General features: G+C 41.9%; 1 protein-coding gene across 1 annotated transcript in view; it reads left to right on the plus strand.

The window, feature by feature from the left end:
• Window positions 1–3374: 3374 nt before the first annotated feature.
• Window positions 3375–15471, plus strand: part of PUM1 (pumilio RNA-binding family member 1) — a 76230-nt gene continuing 64133 nt past the window's right edge. The window contains 1 exon segment of the mRNA XM_009322259.1: window positions 3375–3744. Within this exon segment, the coding sequence (XP_009320534.1) occupies window positions 3382–3744 (363 nt within the window). The 5' untranslated portion in view covers window positions 3375–3381.

Genomic DNA, 15471 nt, shown 5'->3' on the forward strand with positions numbered 1-15471 from the left:
TTTTAAGAGTCTGTCTCTTGCCCCAGCCTGAGAAATACTCGAATTTTTCTTTTTTTTTTGGTCAATGTTTAATAACTTTGTTCTGAGCAGAGATTTTATTCAACAGATCATGAGTAAGGAATTTCCTTTATTGAGGGAGGTGGGGTAAGGGGTAGCATTTATCTTACGATGTTTTAATGCTGGCTTAAGCAATTCGGTGGGTGATCAATTTACCCGCTTCCTGCTGCGTCTCCCCAGGTTTTCAGGAAAACACAAGGTTTAACGTTAAAAGTTCTTGTAGGCCACACAGCTCTCGAACAATGGCTGTGCTTTGATTTCCAGTCTAACTTTCAAAAAAAACCCACCCAACCCAAACTCTCTTCTAGTTCACGATTGAACTTTTTGAAACGCGCATCTTGTGCCGACTTAATTTTTTAATGCTGTCTGTTATTTTTAGAGGAATATAGAATAAGAGCAAGGAAGTGCTGAATGCGTAGCTGTGCTCGATGCGGATTAAAGCTGCCTTATTCAGTGTCGTCGCCACTTAAGCTTAAAACTTGCTTGGAGATGTCTCCGAAGTTTTTGTTGCTTGTGGAACGTCCCATAATCTAAAGTATTTTGCTTGTAATGATAACACAGAGCAGTTTATTTACATGCTATGTTTTTATCAAGGGGAAAGGAAAATCGTCCTCTTTGAGTGCATTGTAGCAGTGCAGAAGCCTTTGTTTGTAAATACGTAACTCTTCCCAGCAAAGGGTTTGCCGAGGAAAAGTTGATTATCTATTTTTACTAAGAGTTTGGGAATGAGAAGGGTCCTGCTAGCCATCAGCAGTGGCGACTCTTGCAGCTGCCGGTTAGCTAATGAATGTGCGTTGTGTAGGTGCCTTAACATATTTCTGATGCTCTGTGTGCTTTGAATGACAGGATTCAGCTGTCTGCTACATTTAACACGGCATTTCTATAAAAACACGTCTTGGAACTAAACTTGAACTACCCAGAATGCTCTTTTCCCCTTTGCTCCCTTTCAAAATGTCGGCTTTGCCAAGTTTTTCTCTCGTGTTTGGAGCTGCCTCGTCTGTATTAGACGAAAGAGGAAGCGTCTGGGAGCAGGAGGCACTTGTGCGGATCTTCGTAGTACCTTAACTGAGATTTTCTAGAGTCACAAAAAAACCCCTGTTTTTATAGTAACGCAATTATTAACGATCTGCATGCAAATTAAACCAGAAACGAATTTGTGCTGGTGAACAGAGGGACCTTGCAGCCCACTGCCTTTTGAGGGAGGAAAGGAGCGTTGGGGCTGTGCTGCCTTCCACTTGCAACTTTGTGCGTTGTGCTATTTCCAACTGGAAACAGGGGCTTGTCACAATATAGCAATACTTGAAAGTTTTTGTGGATTCATAGTATTTCCTTATATTTTTTAAAGACTGCCCTGAGATAACTTGTAACCCCTTTTCATAGGGACTGCTCAGGTTTCACTGTCTGCAATTAATATACACCCCAACGTGGTGATGTGTGTATTTCTCATCAGTAATTACTTAGTTATTTTTTCTTATTGATAATGATGCTTTATTAAATGGAAAATCATACTATTGTATTCTTAAAAATCTGTGAAGGTTTAGTAACGCCAGGGGTTGTCACAGTGTTTTATGAAGTATTCGAGGGAAGGTAGTGATTTCCAGACTTTTTGAAAGACAGAGGAGTTAGTTCTGTTAAATGTTACTGGTATTTCAGTTGTGAAGGTCTTTGAATGTATAAAAAGCCTTGCAGAGTTGCTTGTTTACGTGGCCGTGGAGGCGGTGTGTGTGTGTGTGTCAACAAATGCGTGTAGTAGGTGCAATAAAAAAACCTTATTGCTGCAGTTCTTATAGTCATTTTCTTCTGAATATTAACGCTGTTCTCAATTAGCGGGACAAACCTGACAAAGTTTGATCAAAGATAGGACTTGGATGTTTTTGTGTCATCTTTTTCTCTCCACTGTTAGAAAATTGTTCTTGGAAGTTGCTTGTAGCAGTTGACTGTTGTTCAAAACTACTATGATGAGCAGAGAGGAAACAGAGCCGCCTCTCAGGCCGTCAGAGCTGCTGTCGGGATCAGGGCCAAGGTTTACAGCCGCCAAGGTACAAGGGTAAAAGCATTCTCGTGCTGGTATGGAGCTGTGGTGGGAGTCCGTAAGGGCTGAACACCCCCCACCCCACCCCAGTTTTATCCTTATAACTCTCCTGCGGTATTTGTGGGGTTGCATTTAGGTAACTGAAGTCATAAACTAGCAACCTCTTTAAAAAATAATAATTCTGACTATACCATGCCTTTAAAAGCAAATTGGATTTGTGTGCGCGCTCCGCATTGGCTGAGCATTACGTACCAGGGAGAAAGCACTTTTCTATTCACATGTGTAATGTCTTTATTGCTCTCAGGATCAGCTGATAATGTTGTCTTAAAACACACAAGTTTGTTTGTTATTTTTGTGCTGCTGGGATGCTATAAAAATATTTGGGGGATAGTAAATTAGTGAGTTGCTGTCAGCCTAGTCTGCCAGTTGTCCTCCTGCATGCAGATGATTTTGGTGTATGTAAAGCATTTGGGGTATTTTCAGCGTTGGACGGTTTCTATGACTCGTCCAGCTTTCCCCTGGTGCCGTTGACAGCAGGACCGGCACTGCTGGCTGCTCTGGCTCTGGAAGGTTCTGCCGAGATCCCGGGCACCCAGAGGTTAGCTGCTCTTTCTCCAGGGAATCTCGTACAAAACATGCCAGTGTGTTTTACCATCTCATGGCCGAAGCCAGCTTCTGAGTTTGCAGGAAGAGTGCACGCTGTGTTTGGGACTTAACTGTACAAAGAGAAATCCAGTATTTTAAGTTTGCATTAAAAAAAAAAACAACCTGTTGCCTTGGTGTTTTGCATGACTGAGTGAACACATCGCGATACAGTGGGACTCGTGTATTCATTGAAGATCTGCCTCATAATTTGTCAGGTGTAAAAAAGCACGGCAGGCACTGATGGTGTAATTTGCGTTCCATCGGGTTTTTCGGGGGCTTTTTTTCTAGCAATCTTCTGTGGCAGCACTCCAGTCGGTGTTTTGTCCATCGCATAAATTGGCATTCTGATTTCAGTGTAATGGCACCTTACATGAATCTTGCATATGCTGATAACACTTTGCAGCACAAAATGTGGGATTTTTGGCTAGCGTGCATTTTTATATGATATTTTAGTTGGTAGGTTAATGGAGCAAATAACTATGTTAAAAGGCGTCAGATTTGGCATCGTGATGTTTCCCTGCCAGTCACAGGATGGGTGTGTTATTTAATACGTAAAGCTGAAGCTGTAAGGATTTCATGTTTTCTTTTCCTTCTCTCTTTCTCGCCGTCTCTCCCCCTTCCCCTCACCCCCCGTAGGTGTTGGTGGAATGAGCGTTGCGTGTGTTTTGAAGAGAAAAGCAGTACTCTGGCAGGACTCGTTCAGCCCCCACCTGAAACAGCACGCTCAAGATACAGCTAATCCCAACATGCCTGTTGTATTGACATCTGGAACAGGGTCCCAGGCTCAGCAACAGCCAGCTGCAAATCAGGCGCTTGCAGCAGGGACACACTCCAGTCCTGTTCCTGGATCCATAGGAGTTGCAGGCCGCTCCCAGGACGACGCTATGGTGGATTACTTCTTCCAGAGGCAGCATGGTGAGCAGCTTGGGGGAGGAGGAAGTGGTGGAGGCGGCTATAATAACAGCAAACATCGCTGGCCTACTGGGGATAACATTCATGCAGAACATCAGGTAAAAAAAAAGTTCAATGTTTCCAAACTCAACACGTGAACGCATCGGGCTTATGATAGATGCTTTTAATGACGCTTTTTAAAGCTTAAGCTGGTTATTGTGTGGTTGGAATGGCAACAGTCGTACTTTTTGTTTTCTCTTTTCAGGATTGCGGTGCCTTGGTAGCTATAAGCTGAAACGTTTCTGCTCTTGAGGGTGTTGAAATCCCAATCCACTCTCTGTGACAGTCAAATACATGTTTGCAAAATTTATCATTCCCTTTATTGAATTTTTTTTTTCGGATGTGTGAACCAGTGTAGCAGTGACTGCTGCTGCTTTACAGATCTGTTGCTGTAGTTAAATAATTCTTATGTAATGGTATTACAAAACTGCCAATGCATGTAGGTTGGGCTTTTACCATTCCCAATATTGAAAAACACAGTTCTGGAAGTTGCTGGTAATGTGTTTTCCTGGGTTTCTTTGCTTGTTTGTTTTGAGGTTTTGGGTTTGGGTTTTTCTGGTTATAATTGGGAGGGGAAGGTGCTATTAATGTGCTTAGCTGAACTGAGAAGAGAACAGCCTTAAGAATGTCCTGAAACGGTGCTTCTGGAAACACACCTAACTTCTTACAGCGACTTAACGTTTCTAAAAGGGTAGTGGGCTAAAACGTGTCTCAGTAGTAGTGTTTACTAGAAGTCTTTTCAGTAGTTGCGTTGTCAGATGTGCTGGGAGTTAAGTGAGTGCATGACTCACTCTGGCTTTCTGTCTGTGACCTGTAAGTAACTCGTCAAAGGAGATGTGCTTCCTCTTCTAAGGGAGTGGAACTTAAGTGTAAGCACATTTTAAAAAGGAATGATTCCCACAAATATTGCCAGAGCAGCAGACACAAAGCTTTTGCAACCTTTATGAATATCTCCTGCCTCTAGTTTTTCAAATAGAAGCGTACAAGCCCTTGCCTCTCTGTTGTGCCTCCCCAAGGGGATGTGTTGCCATCCGGACCATTTAAAAGCAAACATTGCAGTGAATTTTGCAACCTCGCTGAAGTCAGTGTGTACATCACTGACAAAGAAGTAAACCCAAGTGCCCTGTTAATTTGTTCTGGAAGAAAAATCTTATAAAATACTGCAATAGGAACTAAGCAGCTAGAAGAATATTGTAGTTATTCCCTTATGTGGAAACATAGTATTTAGTTATCACTTTAAAGGAAAAAACTGCATTGAAATGAGATGTAATTTTTCTGTTAACTATCCAAGTTTTCAGTCACTAAATGTAAAACTTGTTTAGAGAGACATCGATGGAAGAGATCTTAATGTGCTTTAAGTTGTGTAGGAAACAGTAAGCAAAAATTTCTTGTTGAAAAGCTGCAACTTTTAGGTTTTTCAGAGGAAAGCTGTCATGCAGTCTGGTGTGGAGATGTTTGGGGAGGGACTGCTTTTGTTTGGACATTTTGTGGAAAGATGACTTCATGAATTCAAATGAACGTCATAAAATTCTCAATCCTCTTTTCCTCCTACTCACACTTTCATCTTCCTTTTTCTGAAAATCCTTAAAAGCAAAGACAACAAAACTCACTGGAGATGGAGATGGGGGGGGGACGGGGCGGGAACAGGACACCCAAACCTTGCAGTCATTAAAATTAAAAATTGCGCTGGTATTTGAACTTTTTTACTGCATTCTTTAATAACCAGAAGACTTAAACTTCCACTGGAACAAGAGAATCCTACCTGTTAGAGACTTGCCCTGATGTCAGTAGATGTGTAACTCCTCCTCAGCTTGATTTCCTTCAGTAAGTTCTTGAATGAAACGATACTAATAAATGTACCACTTAATGCAAGAAAAACTCATTAGCTTATACTAGTTCAAATGAACTTTTAAAAAATAATGCATGTATTCTTTGGAGACAGAACACTTCTGAGAAGGTTGTATGGACAAAATATACCTGCAGGATTAAGCTCACAAGGTTCTGTGTGACGCTTTCTCTGTTTTTCCCCCATGTGTTCTGTGATCTGAAGCTCAAGAAATACCCAGTATAATATAATTAGCGTTGGGACCTTATCTGTTCTACTTCCTGACGGTTTTTACATTGGCCGTAATGTATTTGTGACAATGTCCTGATGTTTTGCATTCAGTATGCATCTTTAATCTTTATGTTTAATTTCTTCAAAGTCAACTCTGAGACGGGGCAGTAACCCTTTTCTCATGTGTCTGTCTTGATACTGTATACTCCAGTGATTGCTGGGCAGTTTTATCTATGTGTTTATTGCTTCAGCCTTTCTTGAGTGCCTCTTTTTCCATGGTTCTCTGTTTGCCTCGGCGCTTTACTCATGGGAAGCAGAACATGGGATATATGTAATCCTAATACTGCCATTCCTTTTGACTTTTTGGCCACCTCTGCATCTGCTTCTTAAATTATAAATTCCTTGGAGTGAGAACTAGTCTTATGCATGCAAAATGATTTAATTCAGTTTGGGCTTAGCCAGGTAGAACTGAATTTCTCCTTCAAGAATAGAAGTGGAAGGAAGTGCTGGGACATGCAGAGAGGTGGGGAATCATTATGGATGTCTGCTAAGTCTCAGTTTCTGATGGATACACTTATATTACTGTGCTTTTGATTTTAGACTTTCAAAGATAATGCAGTGAGGGCCCTTGTCTTGTTGCCTTGAAGACTGGTTCAGAAACTCAGTAGCTAAAAGATAATGGAAAGTCAGAAAAAATAATTATAGGGTAATATAGGTTAATGTCTGCCTAGAGCTTGGGAGGTCGTAATTAAAGGTAGAGGGATTTTTTTTTTAATTGTTGAATCCCAGTTTCTTCTTTGTTACGTATGTAGACAGACATCTATCTCCGTCTGTTGGTGATAATACTCCAGTGATTTCTACCAAATGATAGCATTTCATCTTGTGTCATTAAATAGCTATGAGTATTGTGAGTCAGAACTTATTTACGGTGTCCTTGCTTTTAATTTTTTATTGTGCTGGCTGTCTCTCCTTGTCATTTGTTCGTACTTTGACTAGCAGCTCTGAGAATTGAGCTGTGAATGGCTTTAGTAGGGATGACTTAAAAAGTTTCTCTGCTCCCAAGGAAGTGGATAGTGTCCTCTTGTTGCGAACAGCAGGAAGATGCTGGTTCTTTTTGTATTTTACCTAGAAACTTTCTCTTCCCTTTGTATTTTTCCCTTCTCCTCCAGAAGGCGGGGGGGCAAGTTTTTATATAAAATTAAGCAAGTAAAGATGCTGCTGTCATATTGCATATTTAGGTATCAAAGATATACCATCCGCACAAATAACATGTAAGTTCCTCTTTGTTCTTGCAGACACTGAAGTAATGGTGACATTGGACTTTTTTTTTTCCTAGATTGGAATCTCTGAACTCCTAAGCAACCTTCCAGCTGTCTGCAGTTACAAATACTTAATCACCAAACTTTACGTGGAAGACTCTTCCAACAGCCAGGTCTTGACTGCAAAACGTAGTCTTCTCTTTTTATCCACAAAAACCAGCAAGATGAGGTTGAGTGTCAATATCCACCAGTAATTCTAAGATTCAAACTGAAGAGGTTTAGGTTGTCGTTCATCTATGACGCCCGATTACTCTTCAGGCTGTTTGGGCAGACAGTTACGCTAGCTGCACTGGGGTGTTTGTATGCTGTTTATTCTGCAAAAAATGGGTAGAGATCGGAACTTCACGTAGGTGAGTGAAGAGGTACAAGATGACTCCTGATGAGTAATGGCCTAGGTTGGATTTGTCTTGGTTATGAAAGGTTGCATACCTCATTACAAATCCAAACAGCCATCTACTACTCCTGAGGGGAATGAGAAGATGGTAGAGATATTCAGCTGGGACAAGTTATCAACACTGAGCAGGTTTTTAGGAAAATTGGCTGGGTTTTCTTGGGTGGGGTCTCTTGTGGCTTGTGCATGCATGTGTGTTCTTGAACTGGAGTGGAGAGAGAGTTTCTTTGGTGGTGGTCCCTTCTGAATTACAGGGAATGGATATACTTAGACTGTCTGAACTGCAGTTAGGGTAATATGGGAGTTGCTTAGTAGAAGCAAATGATTTTAGGCATTTGCTTTCTTTGAGAGCATGTTTAATTAATAATGTGAGACAATAGAACTCTGCAGGGATCGTCTTGTTGAATGTGGGGAATTTTTCACATATAGTTGGTGAAGAATAGCGAGAGCAACAGGGCTGGGACTGGATTTTATGCCCAGTTTTTGCCTTTTGGCAATATATCCGTGCAACTTCTTAACTGGGAACTTGAATTCAAGTGGAGACAGAAGGTAATTCTCCTGGCAGCTGCCCTTCTAGAGTGCAGCTACTCAAAGTATGCTGCTTGCTGCTGTGAAAGTGTCTGGATTTGATGTTGTTTGACAATGTTTGGTGCCTGTTGGCAGGCACCATGACCAGTTTGCCTTAAAGTCGTGGCAGGGTCCCCTAAAAAGATCCTGGAAGCTAAGGAAGCAGAAGCCCTAGTGTTCAGTCTTCCAAAGTGAAATCCCCTTTAAATGACAGTTAACTCTTCAGCACAGAGATTTCCTGATCTGCCTGTGGAAAGCACCTAGTGTATGAGGGCCACTGTGGTCCAAATAATCTGGCTTGTTGTCTGGGCTAGAGTTGAAGGCATGGAGCGAGTCCTTAATCATGTACACTGCGTGATAGAACGCGTGGCTCTGTTCTTGAAGAACATTTTCTGATGTATGTTTCATTAAATCCGTTGAATTTTCATGGGTACTTCCTTGTATCACAGTGAACTGGTTAGGGCTTTTCTTATGTTGACTCTGAAATGGCTGTGCTAACTTGATACCCAGATAATTTAGAACATAATACCTTGCTGAAATGACATGTCTAGTTTGGCTGATTTGTTTCACAGAGATTTCTCTATAGTAAAGGGGTATCTTGAGGGGGGGGGGAATCGGAACATTTGATTTGTTTACTGCTTTACATTGCCCTTTGAAAATTCCTCCTGAGATAGCCAATCTACTCATGTTCCTTCTAAGTTGGATATTTAAGGTTGGGTATTGGAAAATCCTCCTCTTGTATAGGGGGGAAAAACCACCCTGAAATCTTCAGAAAGTCAGTTTAAGAGTGTGCTTCCCCTGAATCTGTAGGTTTTACTGTGTCTGACAGGCAGTTGCAAGATATCTGGCTTTAGCTGGGATTGCACAAGTGACCTGATGTGCTGGCTTCGGGATTTCTCTGTGGTATATCATCTTTGTAGTCTGCTTCCTTGCTGGGGTGCTTGCTCGGGATATTTTCACACTATTGAATTTGCAAATTTCAATGCTTCAACAAGACTTCAAGTATTTCAGTTAATATATTGTGCCCAAGTGTGTTTTGAACAGAGCTTTATTGGAGTATAGCTTCTGCTTGTTTTCTTCCTCCCCTCTCTCCAACTTTGCTTTCCCCGTATCAGCTCTTTTGTGGTGTGCTGCGTTGGTGTGTCCTATCCGTACTTCTGCAGAACAGGCTGTGATATGCGTAGCATTTTTGTAAATGGGTGAAACTTTACAAGTCATATAATCCATCCACAGTAGCCTCTTCCTTGCAAACTGGCGCAACTAATTTCGACAGCTGATCGGAAATCTCCTTAACAAAGAGCTGTTCCAGAGCATTGAATCTAGTGTTGCCTGTGTCTGAAAACTTGCTTATAGGTGTACACTGAGACAGTTTTAAAGCTGTCTTCTCTGAATGATGATCTCGCGGGTCTGTGATGAACAAACTTGCCTTTGTGTGCGGATATCATGTGATGCTGCGCTCCCTCCCGTCAAGCGATCTGCTCTCAGATATCGTGTTACTCCTCTTCCTTTGTTAAGGGTAACTTTTGTTCTAGGGCAGTTGGTTTTATTGGGAGCATATGGCCGAGTTACTTACCTTGTACTGAAGCTGCGCTTCAGACCTTGATTCTGCACTGGGGTGAAACTCGACTGTTATTAAACCCTCAAATTAGCCCTTCGCCCTGCTGCCAACAGTCGTTGTGGCATGGGGCCACTCGCATCTGTTTCTGACAGTACTGAGCTTGGCACTGGAATGAGACATTGCTGCGTCCCTTCTTTACATCTTTTTCCCTCCAATTTTAAACCTCGGAAGGTCAGAATAGGGGTGGCAGTGATAGGAAAAGCCTTCCCAGGGATCAGACAAGCCATACCTTGCTGTAGCCCTGAGTATTTGCACAAAAGCATTGATCCACACACGCATCTGGGAAGCAGAAGATTGTTTTCCCAAGGTATTGCCAGCTCCAGTGGGGCAAAATTAAGGTTGCTTCTTCTGTAATCCAATATTTTGGAAGTTTGCACCCCAACAATATGTGCCCGAGACATCACAGAGTAACCTAAATTCCACATTAATGAAGCACTTCCCTTGGTGAATAAAATCTGAGGAAAAACATAATTAGCTAACTAAGCCGAGCCATTCTGAAAGGCTGCCTTTCTTGCATTTATTTCTGTACCCTGAATCATTAATCATCTTGGCTAAACGCCATGTAAAGCATTAGCCAATCTGCAATTTCAATAGCTTTTGCTTCGAATGCTAATGGTAGTAGCAATTCTAATGATGAATCCTTTACTACAAAAATAGTAGTTAAACCACCTAATCCTGTCTAATACTTGTGACTTCACATTCTTTCTTTACCGACTATTGTTATAGGAGAGGACTAAAAATAGTGCTGTAATCAGTTGATGGAACAACATATTTTAACCCTGGATCTCGTTGTTAGTGGCAAGCCTGTTGTTAACAGTGTGCGGTGCTTTTCTTATTGTCAGGGGGTAAATACTTTTTTTTCCTCTCCTAGATACTGTATATGTGTGTAAGTATGCACTCAGGGTAGGTATTTTTTAAATAACGTGCTATGTGAGCTGTTCAAACAAGACAAACACAGGCAGTCTCCCACAGCTGAGTAGGAGGCATTTGTTTCCATCTGAAATTTGTAAACCTTAGGTTAATTTAAAAAGCGTTAACAACTTGTGAGTATATAAATCAAGTGATACAAAGTATTTTGGCTGTTAAACCAGCTATTTTTTTTTTTCTTCTCCTCCCTATTCTAAGGATGTCTTATTCAGGCAGCAGCCTGAATGTTTTTGATGTTTCTTGTTCTTACTACCTCAATCCTGATGTTCTTGTAGTAATGTTGACCTTTTTTTGAGGAATGTTTTACTAGAAAATAAAGATTTTTTTGTTGTGTTTTTTTTTCCTATTACAAATTGAGCAACACTTAAAATGTGGAAGCCTAACGGATGGAAACTTTACATGACACTTGCATTTTCACACTTGCAGAGTGCACATAAGTTAAAAATAAATAAGTATGCAAATAATGATCACACTTTTGAGGTGCTCTAGGTAAGCACCCGGAATGTGCCTGTGCAAACGTGAGGAACTTGGAATATCTCATCTCTTGTCTTCTCACAGAAACAAACAAATGCGATTCATCTTAGGAGCTGAGAAATCGTAACATTTTGACCTATCCTGACAAATATAACAGTAACATGATTTCTTGCATTACTCTGCAGGAGTAGGAAAGCAAAACAAGTGGTCTTGTAACAAGGTGGTCCCATCAAGCTTGGCCAGAGCTTAAATTGTCGGAGGGTTCCCTCCAGGCTTGCTAGGAGCACGACCAGCATCAGCAGAGACTGAAGAATGAGCCCTTCCCGTGGATTTGTGGTCCCAGCGCCTGGCCCTTGCTCATGCTTTTCTTTGCCAGGGTGGCAGGGTGCTTCGCCCAGAATTCCTTATGGTAGTATCTGTGGGATACCCTGGAGTTCGTTTGCTTGGCTGGCAGGACTGAAGGCTGCAGTTGGCCCTGTAATTTACTGTAGATCAAAGAAGTTTTGAAAGCAGCCATTTACATGTTCCAACTTAATGAAATCCTGTCTTTGCAGTGCCCATTCTACCTCAGTTTCAGCAGATGCTGTCCTGGGGGTTTTGCCTCCTGGTCAGAAGTAGAATTGGGGGAGAGGGGTAGTGGGAGAGTAAGTACTGTAATCTAAGGGAGGGACAGCTGGGGGCTAGATAGATCCTGGCATAAGAAAGTGCCGGGGAAGAAGAAAGGCAGCCTTTGAAATGGGGCCACGTGGGGAGCGGTGTTAGGGAGGGGGGAAATGGAGAAACTGGAGAGCTGAGGCTTACAAGAAACAGCCTTCTAGTTTGCTTTGGTTACCCTATTTAACATAATTGGCTTAATAGAAATAGATAGTTTAAACTGTCTTCAATTGCTGTTACCGCTAATAAATGCAGATATTTGAGCTGTTTAATGTTGTCCAACACCAAAAAAAAAAAAATCATAAACCCTCAGGCTTCATGGTGCACTTTTAGAGACAATTTTTTTAGATTATCAGCTAGAATATTTCTCAGCTGGTTATTTCTCAGCTTCTTTTTCTCCAAAGGACTTTCTAGTTTGTTTATTTGTTTGTTTTTTCTCCTGCATGTGGCTTTTTTTTTTTCTTTGTTTAATTCCACCTGTCTTTTCTCTTACTGGGAAACATCACTTGCATAAGGAGGAAGAAAAAATCCTTTGTGATCTAAGAGTGAAATTTAGCCTTTGATAGTTTTGCTGTGTCTGTCTAGGTGAATATAAATTCTACATAAATGAGGATTCCTTAATATATAAGGCTAGTGTACAATCCCCTGAGATACCTGCAGACCATGAAATGGGATACAGTATTATGCTTTGAATTTATATGTAAAGGTCATATTAGCAACCATATTTGCTTAATATAAGGTGCAGTATTAACACTGATTATTGACATTAATATTTACTTAAAATTACAACTCAGCTACTTTACTGGTAGCTATCAGTTTGGGAAAAAAACCCCTTGGATTATTCTAGAATAAAAAATATGGTACTGGAAATCCAAAAGGTAAATATACTGTTGCTCTCATGTTAATTTGTTAGGTCCTTCAAATCCCTGTTTGGTAATCGTAAGGACAGTTCGGGGCGCCAGTTCCTGTTAATTTAACTGACAGCAGAATTCCTTTTGACAAGTGCCATTTAGCCCTGTGGGCCTTGTTGTTTCCTAGGTTAAAATTAACTGGAGTTTTCACTACCAGCAGTGCAGTGTGTCCCATCAGGTGCTTGGGTTTATTGCTTCTTTCTGCGGGCCTGCTGGTGCTTTTGCAGGTTTCCCTGCTCATCCTTTGCTGCGTTGCAGCTTTTTAGCACCAGGGACATCAGACCCTGTTTTGGGATGGCTTGTTAGAGGCGTAACGGGAGAGGTTTGGTCCTGGTCTCCGTAAGTTGTTTCCTCTGCTCTCACCCTCTCTCGTGGGTGACTCAGACCCTTGGGTCTTTGGCGATGCCTGGGATGATTGCCTGAGTCTGCTTTGCTCTTCTACAAGAAAAAACTTCCAAAATTTCTAAATACTGGCTGTATCTGTGACCAAGTACGTTTCGGGGGGGCTGAGAGGCAGGGAAAAGCGTCTTGCCTGGGTTTGTGGTGTGGTAGGTGAGCAGCAGGTCCAGTACCAAATGGTACCAGCGCATAGAACATCTTTAGAGGCTGGAATATTGCTTTGTCCGTTTCTGGTATAGCTATATAAATTCAAAAGTGTTCCAGGTACAGACAAGGATTTAGTGTCTGTGTGGCTTTGGGACCAGGAAAGCATTTGCTTCTGAGTTGCTGTCATTGAGTTTTGCAATGGTGAGGCCCTCTAATCTTATTTAAAAAAAAAAAAAAAAAAAGGTGTAATTGTCCTGTGTAAGATGGCTACCTGGCATAAATGAGTTGCATGCTGCTTGAGGGGTTGGAAAGTCCACAGTGAGTATGTTTGATGCAGAGTTGCCGAGAAACTCTCCTGCTGCGTGGGAGGTTGAGTTTTGAAAGTGGCCATTAACCTGGAGAGAAATTGGTTTGCGTTGTTGCAATCTGCAGTAGGTGAGAGCAGAAAGCATCTGTGTTTCGTCTTGTCTCTCTCTAAAATAGGCAGTGGGTATCCGTTATTGAAACTTGGAAAGTCCTCTGGGGCCTCAGCATGTCTCAGGCCAAGGGTTTTTATTCAGGAGACTGAAAATAAGATTTAAAGGTCTGACCTAGAGTGGCTGTGTAATGAGTAATACAGCTGTCTCTCGCTTTATCGCATGTTTTTCAGAGCAAAGGTGAAAATTGGTTAAGAGGGCTTTTGAGAAACTGAATTGACTTCAGCCTCGGCAAAGCAACCTGGTGGGTTTACCGCAGTTTCTCAGTGTGGCTCACAGCTAGTGCGCTGGGCGAATCCGCTTTGGGGTACGTGCTTCCACCATGAAGGCGGGAAATTATTTATGAGTCAGTGAAGTGGCTATAAGCTGGAGTGTGTTATAGTGACATACATTCATATATTAGCATGCGTGGAAATTACTCTTCTTGAATGAGATTCTCATTAATTTTGGTGAGATTTACATAATGTCAGAGTGCATACACAGCACTTGACGTGAAGGGGAGGAATGTTCTTGTGCAATGAAATTGCTTTGTAACTCTCGTTCAGTAGCAGTGCTGCTGATGTACAGAGCCTTAATTTTGTTAAGCAGGCTTCAAAAGCAAGGTTGCTGGTTTTCTGCATTATCAGAAAGGAGGAGTACGCTTGATAAGAAGGTAGGGAGGTCTGTTCTTGGTAGTTGGCAAGGATGTGCACTTCCATTTTGATTTGGAGAGGTGGCGTGCCTGGAAGAGGCTGAAATGGGGGTGCGGCTGAGGGGTGCTGCTCACTGCGAACAGGAGTCAGCTTTTGTTGGATCACTTATGAAGCAGTTGGGACTACAGCTGACCTCTCTTCCTGTGATTCCTGATGTTTCTTGAGATCACCTCTTCCTCCAAGGAACCAGGTTGTCATGTCGTATCCAGATGTCAGGGCATCGCTTCCTTGTGCAGCCAATTTATCTTGGCGTTGTCTTCTGGATTTCTTTCAAAACTCTGGTTCAGTGGTGAACCAGATTTTATGGGAATCAAATCTCACTGACGTTAGCGCTCATCTGTGAGGAAGTTCTTTCTCTGTGGACCTCCTTGTTACTAGTGTTGACGCCATCATGACTCTGCTCTACATGTCTGTGTTTGTTATAGGTCAGTGATAGTTAACAGGAATAGATCCCGATGAGGTGGTAGATCATCTATATCGTTTAATTACCATTTCAGAGTATTGCCTGCCTTTTGGAATACTAAGGTGTAGGAAGTCATGACTTTGGCTTTAAGTTCTGCTGTTTCAGAAGCTATTTGTTCTTCTTTCAAAGGGAAATGAAGGAGCCCGGTGATATTTGTGCATACCATGTAAAAAAAAAAATGAGGTGTTGCTATTTAATACTGTAGAAGTGGGGAAATGAGAAGAGGACCTTTTGGGTACAGTCTTTGACAACTGAATAATAAACTAGCCTGTATTACAAACAAATAGATACAATGATCAGTGGAGGTAAAGGAACTATGTGACTGAGAGAAAGGGCCTCAAAATTGGTGACTATATAGAGAGCTCTGTCTGGTATAGAGCTCAACAATTGTGATGATGATACGGTTGAGTGTTTATGGGTAAGGATGAGGGGGAAGGCCAATGAGGCAGATATCCTGCTGGGAGTCTGTTATAGACCACCCAACCAGGATGAAGAGGCAGATGAAGCGTTCTACAAGCATCTGGCAGAAGTCTCATAATTGCTAGCCCTTGTTCTCGTGGGAGACTTCAACTTCCTGGACATCTGCTGGAAATACAACACAGCAGAGAGGAAACAGTCTGGGAGGTTCCTGGAGTGTGTGGAAGACAACTTCCTGACACAGCTGGTAAGTGAGCCTACCAGGGGAGGTGCCT

Source organism: Pygoscelis adeliae, unplaced genomic scaffold (genome assembly GCF_000699105.1).
Source record: "Pygoscelis adeliae isolate BGI_AS28 unplaced genomic scaffold, ASM69910v1 Scaffold513, whole genome shotgun sequence".
Lineage (NCBI taxonomy): Eukaryota > Metazoa > Chordata > Aves > Sphenisciformes > Spheniscidae > Pygoscelis > Pygoscelis adeliae.